Here is an 11,896-nt window from a genome sequence, read left to right on the forward strand (position 1 = left end):
CATCCAAGGACACACGCGAATATGCGATTGGACACATGGCCATAAACAATTTATACAATCGAGGTTACATACACGCTAGCATACGCGAAATTCCAACGCCCATACGATCGAACTCCCTAACCTACAAATGCATGAGCCCTTCTTGATGATACACAAAGACGAACATGCAATTACAATCATCCCCGCACAACTACGCCCAAGATTACCACGCTCATTACCACGCAATAGTAAACTCCCTACGCCCGCATATTTGAACCGTACATTCAATATCACAATCAGAATTACGTCACGTAGCAATTGGTCTTAACCAGCGTTTTAATTGGTGAGATTTTCCATTTCGTCTGCAATTGTAGTGAGTAATTCTGACGGGTAGCCCTTCCGAGACCCTAACTCTACAGCTCCAGTTGGAAAACTCTCGAAAAAATCCACGTTTGTAGAAAACTACTTTTTCAATTGCTGTAATAACTAAAGAAACAAAAAATTGTCGAAAACATGAAATGTGCTCCTTTTTGGGCTTCCAGGAGAAGTCTAGATAGGTTTCGCGGGCGCCTTGCACTATAGAAAAATGCGTAACTCGGAAGGTATTCAATTGCCCGGTTTTATCACATTCACCCGAATGTCATTCGCGCGAAGGTCAATCACCCGAATGACACCCGAAAGCTATTTACCCGAATAGACCATTTACCCGAATGCCATAAACCCGAATAGACCACTTTCCCGAATGTCATTAACCCGAATACCGCATGCACTCAAGCATAACACAAAATCAAATCCTTGCTGCTTATACGATCATTTACCATTGTTACAATTCCAACAAAAGGAAAAGAATACCGCACAATACTAGTGTCCAACAAGCAACCAGGATTCTATAGCCATTCTGTCAGCTTTCGTTGCTTTTTATTAAATGTCGGATAATGAATCGATTTTTTGAGAACACTAACTCCACCTTTTATACATTTTCCCAAACACTCCCCCTCAAGCATGGGAACAATTTTTCACTAGTGATCTTGTTCATATATCAGTGGCGCCATCATCGCTAATGCGGCAACAGTCCCACTTACAAATATATCGTTAAAGCGGACGAAGCATTGTTTTCGAGTTGTATGTATGTCTATGGTGTGTTGAAGTAGTTTTAAAAAAATAAAGATATCAGAAATTCAAAATTTTAAAATTTAAGGAAATTTCACAATTTAAAAGCAACTCGAAGAGAACAAAGCTAGTACGGACGTTTTACGTACACTGCAAGCGAAACCAACAACTAAAAGATGTAAAAAACTCACAAAAGGACCTGAAACTGGAAACACTAGTTAAATCATACAAACCAGGTGATTGGATAAACTATTTGACTGGTAGGGAGACCGAGGAGGGTTGAAACATTTTTTTGTTTTTATTAGATAAATCGACAAAAACTGTCATTCGATGATTGTTTATTTATAAATTTCTTATTTCTGTTTATGCTTTATCAAAATACGTCAGAATAAGTGGTACAAATCAATAACAAAGCATCAATATATTGATTTTTGTAAGTGTTCCCTTTGCTTCAACTATCCTCCTACCGAGGTAAGTTGAAACAGCAATCAATGTGAGTTGAAACAAGTAACCAATTATTTTAAATACCATCAAAACGTTTTCTAAAGCATCAAATGTTACATTTTTGTCATTTTTATTTTTAACATTTATTTTTATTATAGAGGTTTTGACCTTAGGGTCATTCACCTCTTTTCGGGTTAGAGAAATCTCCTTTGGAAAAATCTTTTACCCTATGTGCGTGATTGGGAATAGAACCCTGACATCAGCACCCGACGCGTATTGGAAAATGAGCTCAAGGTAAAGCCTTACATATTTCAAAACGCCCATTATCTCACATCGTCGTGTGATCTTATGACAAACGCCATTTTGGGGTAAACTGAGTAGGATATACGTAGATATACAAGATCTACAGTATACACATTACTTGTCTGAAAAATCTCTACTAATTAACGTTTTCAGAATGTCGAAATTCTACTTGGTTACTGTGATATAGCCAGAAACGTGATGAGAAATTGTTAGTTTTTTGGTTCAAATTACTGAATATTGGGATTGGCACATGTTATAAGGAAATTTTAGATGTTTTCACGTGTAAACAAGCCCGAGGAACACAATTGCATAATAATATTCAAAATGAAACTACATGCATTGCGAGAAAAATACAGTTTTACTTTTAAACTGGAAATATTCCATCTTCGGCAACACTATAACCAAAAGATCACATTTTTCTAGATTCTTTGACCAATTTCCCTAAAAATGCATCTCACCGATTGTTTCTAGATCAAATTAAGCAAAAGATTTGAATAAAAGTTAATAATTGATGCTTTATTTGTATAAAAAAAATTCTATGTGCAATTATGACACGTCAATTTTGTCATCAATACACACTTATGACACGTGTAGGTGCGACTTAGCAAAAATCTTAATATAGTTAACCGATCTTTGTAATATTTTGGAGATTAATACAGAATAGAGAAAAGCATAAACTGTCTTCTCTGAAATGTTTTTACCATTTATAAGTTTCAAGATAAACCATCTTAAACTTTAAAAATCGTTTTTCTCTTAATGTGCTAAATGACGCTTAAGATAGCACAAAAGCGACAACACCGAAACAGGAACAAGTGAGACTTGAGAGAGTGAAGAAGTGACCCGCTTGGCTTGGTCCAATTTCGAACATCGCATTTTCTCATGGAAAACATTTTCAAATTGAGCAATTCGTAAATTCTCAAAACGATAGGGTTTTCTTGACCGACCGTTCATACAAAAATTTGAGTCATAGGTTGGCCGCCAGGAGGCAGCACCCACTACAAATAATGGTTTGGACCGCTGGTAGTGTAACCGCATATGGGTGCTATCCAATCGTTTTAATTGAGTCTGGCGTCAAAGCAAATGCGACATATTATTGGAAAGGCACTGGATGCTGCTTTGATGTCGTGGACAGACAAACATTTCGATCGTAGACCATGGTCTTTTCAACAACACTCGGTACCATCTCACAAAACGCTAGTGTACCAAGAATAGCTGAAAACCAACTACAGTTGATATTTAAAAAAAATGTATTATGATTTATACTGCCTATAATCGCAAGTCAGTCCCATGTAGATATGGAATGTCATAGAACATGGGACTGACGATTATGGGCAGTATAGTAATGTTAAAAAGAAAGTGCGCAGTTTTTGGAGCTGCGCGAAGCTAGATGTGTACGCAGTATATCAAAATTTTCTACTATAACCACGCTACGCTGTGAAGGCCGTCCACACCACAATCATGGCACTGTTTTAGAATTTGTTACTCGGCCAAAGTACCGCTGAATACAAATACGATTATTTTTTTGCTCTTGACCAATACATGTTGAAAAATAAGTCCCAAAAAGTTCACCGAGATTTCCGCGTCGCATATTTCTGTCCGTAAAAAAAATGCAACAACCACTTTAATAAATTTCAGAGATGTTGCCAGCAAAGTTGTCCAGGTCATGTATTTGAAGGGAGCGACGGGTGTTCCTAACTCTGTTCTCAGGTAAGAGGTATTCAGGAACGAATAATAAATCGCTCTCTGATTATCTCTTGATTTCCAGCACTCATCCAGTTCACACTAGGCTGTCCTCGCCGAGATACCTGATCTAAGGTTCTACCCCGTCCGTTCAGCTGTAGTCGCGCGTGCTGCCAGTAAATAACCAACCGATTCGTCCATTGCAACTCTTAAATACGATGTTGGCCTTCGATCAATGGAATCATCGAATGCATTATCGAATGTCTATGGTATTATTGATTGTCTATTCGAAATAATGGCAGATTGCTACGTCACAGTTACGGAAACTTAGCTGGACAATCGCACTAAATCGTCTGAATTGCTTGTAGTCGAAAACGAAGGCTTTGACTATGATCGTGTGGGTCTCACAAAAGTACGAAGAAAATATACGGGGGAAATTTGAAAACACGTCGAATCGACGACTGAATATTACATATTCGGTAATTGTTCCGAATCGCGGCTTTTCGAAAAGAGGGTTAATTTCTTTTGGAAATGGTTCTAAATGGTCTATTTTATAACAAGCAATGAAAAAAATTCGGGGGGAAAGCTTTAAAGTAGTTTAAACTGGAAAAATAAGTTGTTCCCACTTACCTTACTAACAATGGCATTGCTCATAAGAAAGTGACGTTAAGGGTGAAGGTAGTGTGATGCGGCTTTGCCGCATAGTCGAGTCCAAGAATTCGAAGCGGCGCAAAGCCGCTGAGAAACCGACGGACGAGGTGGTTTTGATCTTGCTACCGAAGGGTGCAATCAAACCTGTAATCCACTCGTTTGCCCGGTATACTCAAACATAGGGGCTATCCCTAGTTTAAGTCCGACTGAGCGGCAGCGAAGTCGGACAGCACTTGAATGAAGCGATGTGGCGTAGCCACATTCGGCACTGACAACATTTTATTGTAGTAAATGAATACTACCCTATTGTTACTAAATAAAACATTGCTATGCACATACTTGCGGAGACAAACACAGTAAAAATAGCAACCATTGGGATTTTTGATTGATTGACCGGTGTAGTAGATGCACTGAAACTGCACCGTTTTTGCGCGTTCTAGCAGAAGTGCAGAAACCTGGGTATGTTCCATTGACACTTCTGCTAGAAAGTGCAAAACCAGTGCAATCCACTACACCGGTCAATCAATCGAAAATCCCAATTGAGTTCTACAAGATGACGACACGAATGAACTCATGGTGAATAAAGTTCATGTTTGACAATTCTCGGTGGTTTGTTTACCTTGTCAGTTGCGTGAGTGCGAGTGCAACGGGTGCTCATCTATTACATTCGAACTCACGTAACTTCCATGTAAACAAACCACCGAGAATTGTCAAACGAAGTTCATCCGGCTCATTTTGTGGGGTTACGTCGGTTGGTGTAAAACCTAATGGTTGCTATTTTTACTGTGTTTGTCTCCGCAAGTCTGTGCATAGACTTTTCTACGGCTCATGTACGTACACGTCATATGACATAAAAACTACATCGCTGGCTGGTGGAAAATAATAAACAAAGACGGCAAAAGCAAATGGGATTATTTTCAACCAAGAAACTGCATTAGTGTTCGTGAAACCGGCCGACAAGAACTCAATGTCTGTAGTCTGGAGTAGACACTTTATACATAGAGTTGCGGAGACAAAAGCAGTTAAACTATCAACATGAATATTTACTGGCATTATGGAAGATCCCATAAACTTTGCATGGACTTCTCTCTTTACTTCTCCTCACGATACCTTCATGCTCGCTTGGCTGCATTTTTTGACATTTCGCTAGTCTAAAACTGCCGCTTGGCTGCATTTTTTGACACTTCGCTAGTCTATGTATAAAGTGTCCGTAGTCTGGAGCATGAAGCTCATTTGGTGCAACTTCGCAATATAAATCCACTTACTCAAGCCCATAACACCAATATCATTCTACAAATTAGCATCGAAATCTTGATTCCTTAGAAGATTAACAAAGCAAAATGTACGCCATGTAAAATCGAAAATATTTAATATAGTCTCCTTTCTCATTCCCTCTTTTCGCCATTAACAATCAGAATGTTTTTTTTAAATGTATGATAAAACCTAATATACCGGTTCCGTTAAGTTCTTTTTTGAACCGTGTCAAATAAATAAAAGGGGGACGGGCATAGCGTAGTTGGTAAATCGATTGCCTTTTACGCAACTCACCAGGGTTCGGTCCCAATCCCCGCACATAGGGTTAGGGATTTTTCCAAAAGAGATGTCTCTAACCCGAAAGGAAGCGAATGATCCTAATGTTAAAACCTCTATAATCAAAATAAATAAATAAATAAATGTGTCAGTGGAACATTAGATTTGAAAAAATATCTTAATTTGATAAAAATAACAAAAGCAATTAAAAAAACTATGTATCGTAATTTTTCGACGATCCCATGTTTTATGCAAATAATCATTAAAATTGGTAAATGTAATGTGCTAAATATTTGAAATAAGTCAGAGAAATAGCCCATATGTGATTCGATTGCATCGATTGAAAGTCAATTCTATATTTGTATTGAATCTGACACCATTCGCTCTCGAAAATGAATCAGTTTGCTCATCTCTAATATGAACCCTTTCCGTGCGACAAACGATCCGTTCATGAAAACAGCACAGGAGATCCCCTGTTAGTATTAAAACATGTAACTTCCTTGACTTAAATTAAACGCATGTAACAGGTCACCGTACGTTTAATAAATTAAAAATTACAAGAGACACCACCAAACCAAGGTAATTGAAATGATTTGTAATTATATTAAGGTAAACCTTTTGAAATATCAAAATGAATGGATTCTCGTCCTCACTTTTTGATTTGACCTAGATTACTAATGGCCAAAAAAGATTATCATTTCAATTCAAAACTCCAATATTGATTCTGATTCTTGTAAGCTGGCAAGTCTAGTCTAAATTCCTCAGCGAGATTATGTGCACAATTAAAATGCATTTAAGACGTTGTAACCCAGGCTCTAACCATGTTTCAATATAAAGGATCCTATATCCAGCAATAAACAAATAAGTCAAAAAGTCTATCATATTATAATATTATGCACAGACAATTTGTTTTATGGTGTTTATGTGACCACAACATAAACTATCATAATGTAATACGTGAACATGCTACTGAATGGTCTCGAAGTCAAAGAGACAAACAAAATAGAGTTTAGTTTATTAACATGAAGCACCTACATCAATTACACAATAGAAGGAGTAATTTCAAACTACAAAATATTGATAAAAATGGAAAAGAATTAAGTTGCGGGTCCTTCACAATATTGTTGTTTTTGTGTGTAATATTAATACTGCTTCATTGATGACGTCTATGTATAGGTTGATGTATGTATTCAATGAAAGCGAAAAAAATTATCAGTCAAGTGACTGCCAATCACACAAATTTAGTCAATATTTTCGACATACTCGAAAATACTGCAGATATTTTCAGTTTTCTATTGTTATCTGCTTTTCTGTAAACACAGTTTTATGACAAACTCGACGTTACAAAAAAGTAGATAATTATTGACCATTGCTCATAGAAAGCTAAGCTGAAGATAAGAACATTACGTATTCTAGCTAGCCTTTAATTTTCTATGGCTGCGTATGGAAAACTTCCATCTGATAAAACGTTCTAGAACTGACCTAAAATTTGGCACAATTTCATCGTGTATAATGAATGAATCAGACAATAAGCAGAAAGGAAACATTTTTTTTTTTCGCAGTCATTGGAAAGCAGCCCGAGGGTTAAAAAATACAACTCAACATACTGTGAATGGAACTCCTTCGACGGATCCGACTGCAAAACAACGATCACCAGCGTTACAGGCTCCACTCAAAATCTGGTGGCAGTTCATGTTTGCAGCACAGATTTTACGAGTTTTATGCACCAGAAGTTTTTACGCTACTTTTTCGAGATGATTTCGCATTTTTACGCACAAGCTAGCACTATTTTTTCGATTTTTCACACTTGGGAGCTAAATCGTCTGTTAATCTTTTTTCACCTTTCACGAAAGTGACTGTCAAAGTCATCAGTGACATGACTATTACCAAAGAGAATAGGAAAAGAGACGAATTGACTTATTTGACGTCTAGGACACCAACACAGTTGCAATGTGTATAGACAACATACATATAACGCTATGTTTTCAATTCGCCATCTGATTTAACCTCATTTGGCAAAAAAACTACCCGATTTAACCTCAATCTCTCACTAACACAACTCCACATAGATTAGTCAATAGTGTGAAGCCAAAAATACCTTATTGAGCAAACCAATCGTGCAATGTAAATAAACATTACTCATGCCTGAGTTGGAGGAGATAAGTATTGTAAATCCATCAAAAAAAAAATTGAATTTTCGTCAGAATTTAGTGCAATCGTGATTGTAAGGTGCATTCTAGAGTCTATGTATGAGTAAAAACAAGTTTTAGAATTATTTCATCTCTTTGCTTCGAAATGCACATCGTTTGATAAACAAATCCAACGATCGACAAAAGGTTTGTTTTCAAAATATAATAGGAGTCATTTAAAGTGCTGCCTTTGGAAACGGTTGCCAAATTCTAGTGTTGAAATCATCGTAAAGGGAGTGTTGCCGTTTTGACTGATTTTCACTCTGCGTCTCTTTCACTATTCTCTTTGACTATTACTACAGAGGCGGATTCTATTATGAAGGCGGTGCGTTTAGCAAAGTAGCGATAGAAGGACACCCCGAATAGAAATTAACAACCAAATATTGCACAGTTCACACCAAATCTAAGAGCATCCCGGACAGAACTGAACATCGAAATTGATAGTAGAAACATTGCTTTTACAACAGATATCGCTGTCAACAGCAGTTTTGATGGTAGCATTACCGTTTTTTATCAGTACTTCTTTGGATTTTACACAAATATGACACTCTTAATTTTATAGTGTATTTAATTTGTTATTATTCTTTTGTCATGGCGTTCTGTTTGTCCGGTTCGTCAAAAGTGCGCCGGCTTTTAAAACTTTAGTAAGTAGATATTATAGATATAATAGTGAATAATAATTATAAGTAAATTAGTATAACATTTTCTATTTACAGGCTGGCAAACCGTGAACTGGTCCGGCTCAGTTTTTGATGTTGTCGACTCCCACCGAGAGTGTATAAAAGCCAGCGGAAGTTCCGGTCTCTGAACACTTCCAAAAACATTGCCCTAATTACACATTAACCACAACGAAATGCAATAATCAACAGCGATGGTAGGTAATATACGCAGGGCGAACACAGATGGGAAGCATTATGGCCGTGACTAACATTTAATTCTCGACAAACATATGATTATGGCTTAAAAGCCAACTGTCAAAATTCTCTTTTAAAGGAAATTTCAGACAAACTGTTACCCGCCAATCACAGATGTTTATAGTAAACAGAAGAAAAAAGTTTTCTCTTGCATTAACTGCTATGAACTGCGTTTAGCCAGTAACGGTTTGTCCGGAATTTCCTTTCAAAGAGAATTTTGACAGTTGGCTTTTAAGCCGTAATCGTATGTTTGTCAAGAATTTTACAGCCAGGGCCGGCGAAAAGCGTGGGTAGTATGGGTAGTACTACCTACTCGAAAATAACCGAGTGGGTAAATACCCACTCGAAATGTTGTACCATTTCAAAAAATTTAGACGCGCAACGCATGTATCTCGCACTACACACATTTGAAAACATCGATGTATCACAATTCCATTTGCATAAACGAACGTGATTTAATGTGAATGTAATGTGAGCGTGTGCATTGCGAAAAGGGAAACAATCATTACTAATAGACCCCTCACTCTATGCTTTCTACCCACTCGGGCGTAAAGTGTTTCGCCGCGCCTGTTTACAACTGACATGATATTGCCATGGTACATGGTACACGTGTCGTATTAGAACATAAAAAAGGTTTACACGATTCCACAAGGTGTCTTATTCTCACATTTTGGTCACATAGTGTCTAGAAAAACAATTTCCTTCTAGTAACCAAGTGAGGTGATAGTGAGAATAGGACCTGAAATATGTTTTCGACTTGTGGGAACAGACGCAAACGTTGAGAAAAGCGACTCTAAGGGCCGATTTCTTCACCCTCGCTTAACTTTTAAACCAAGTTTACCAGTACGTTTAAACCTGGCTTAAGCACTAAGTGAGGGTGAAGAAATTGGCACTAAGTGCATAAAATAGAAGACAGTACGGAAGCTTGGGATATCCCTTTTAAAAGGATAATAACCCAAGTAACAATTCTGGATTTATAGCACACTACAAGTGCATTCTAAGTTTGAAGAGGGGCTCCAAAAGAGTGGCATGAAATCTCAATTGTTACTAGGGAACATATGTTAGTATTCAGTAACCAAATTGCGATCCAAACATCTAATAAAAATAAATAAAATTTAAAAATTAAGATTATTTTTAATCAATTATTCAGAGAATCAAATCCAATGTAAAACAACACGTAAAATGGTTGTAAAAACATTGTAAAACAACGTCTTGACTTTCAAAATCCACAACAGAATAACATCATGAAACGTTGTTATTGATTTCAGAATGTATGGGAAAAAGTTTTTTTTTTTTCATTGTTACATCACTTAACGACCCCCTTTTTTCGACGTAAAAATCGGTTTTACAATGAAATTGAGTGTAAAAACAACAAAATTGATTGTATTTTCATTGTACATTTCCCAAAATATTTTTTACATCATTTTTCATTGTGATGTAACAATAAAAATCGTAATTCCGCTATACATTTCCATTCGGGATGTTCAGGACAAAGAGAATAGAGAAAGAGACGAAGAGTGAAAATCAGTCAAAACGGAAACACTCCCTTTATGATGATTTTAACACTAGAATTTTGGCAACCGCTTCCACAGGCAGCACTTTAAATGACTCCTATTATATTTTGAAAACAAACCGTACGTCGATCGTTGGATTTGTTTATCAAAAGATGTGCATTTCGAAACAAAGAGATGAAATAATTCTAAAGCTTGTTTTTACTCATACATATACTCTATGATGCACCTTACAATCACGATTGAACTAAATTCTGACGAAAACTCAAATTTCTTTTTTGATAAATGTACAATTGACCTTTCTATTCCCGTTGAAAAAGAAAAGGCGCTGAATTATTTCGTGATGAAAAAATATTTTGCCGTGCAAAAATCGATTGAGGTTAGGTATATCGTGATGAAAACAAACCAATTTCCTTTGATTTGAGTCTGCATCTGTGGTTGTAAATGAGCTGTCACTTGTCAGAAATCTTAATACTTATCTCCTCTAACCCGGTCAAAAAAAATGCGGACGAACATGGTCAGCCGCCAACTCGGATGCGCTAATTGCCCTTCAATTTGCCAGCAAATTGATGGCAATTAGGGGACTATTTCAAATGCAACATTTGGGCGATTTGCCGCCGTCGTTTTTTACCCGCTTTACCCGCCCTTAAATCGCCCCAAATCGCCCACGGAATGCGCCATCGCCCTTAATTGCCTAATATGAAAATTACAAATATTACTTATTTTCGGATTCATTATCTACTCACATAAACGTATCACTACACTGCCCATGATCGCAAATCAGTCCCATAAAGATAGGAAATCCCACAGAAAACGGGACAAATATGCGATCATGGGTAGTACACTGCACTGAGAAAATGTAAACGTTATGTATATTGATTTCACACATTAATTTTTGCAATTAGCTGGCTTATAGACACTATTTGATGACTCATAAATCTAATGTGTGTATTTACGAGAAATATTAATCTTACATTCACATTTCATAACTATAGGGCACATAAAATCCGATTCTATAACAATACGCGCATATAACTTATGTGTGCTCACACATAGTTTATACAGTTGACACATAGAAGGTATGTGTGCGCTGTATAACATTAGCACTTCTTCTTCATATAGATTTTAAGTGGTTTGAAGTAAATAGAATTAACGTTTGGATTTTTTTGAGTGTAGGTAATCACCACCAAACTATAGGAAGAATCAATGGTGAAATTGGCATTGAGCACCAAAACTTACCACAGTCTGACTTTTATTAAGAGTTTAGGTCAGATATCTTGTTCCACTACATTAACACACGATTCCACAATTTCCCACATTTGTTGGCTAAATGAAGTGCACTAGACAAACAAAATACAAGCGATAACACGCCAATCGTTCAAAAAAAACTATTTTAAGCTTAAGGCAAACATGAACCGCTATGTTTGAAAAACGCAAAAACAACCAAGTCGTTTTCAGCCACCAGAAAATATATCTAAGTGTTGAAATTGCCTTTAAATCGCAATTGCAAATTGCATTTGTTCCTAGAGGCAATTAATACAGGCGAGTTGAGTTAAACGTCAAACTGTTTAAATCGCCTCCCGGT

General features: G+C 36.8%; 1 protein-coding gene across 3 annotated transcripts in view; it reads right to left on the reverse strand.

The window, feature by feature from the left end:
- LOC131689158 (dmX-like protein 2) overlaps positions 1–7,559 on the reverse strand; it is a 61,627-nt gene extending 54,068 nt beyond the window's left edge. For all 3 annotated transcript variants that reach the window (XM_058974042.1, XM_058974041.1, XM_058974040.1), the window contains exon 1: positions 7,305–7,559. In XM_058974042.1, the coding sequence (XP_058830025.1) occupies positions 7,305–7,391 (87 nt within the window). In that variant the 5' untranslated portion in view covers positions 7,392–7,559. The remainder of the gene's footprint in view (positions 1–7,304) is intronic.
- Positions 7,560–11,896: the final 4,337 nt, after the last annotated feature.

The sequence above is a fragment of the Topomyia yanbarensis genome, chromosome 3, assembly GCF_030247195.1.
Source record: "Topomyia yanbarensis strain Yona2022 chromosome 3, ASM3024719v1, whole genome shotgun sequence".
Taxonomy (NCBI): domain Eukaryota; kingdom Metazoa; phylum Arthropoda; class Insecta; order Diptera; family Culicidae; genus Topomyia; species Topomyia yanbarensis.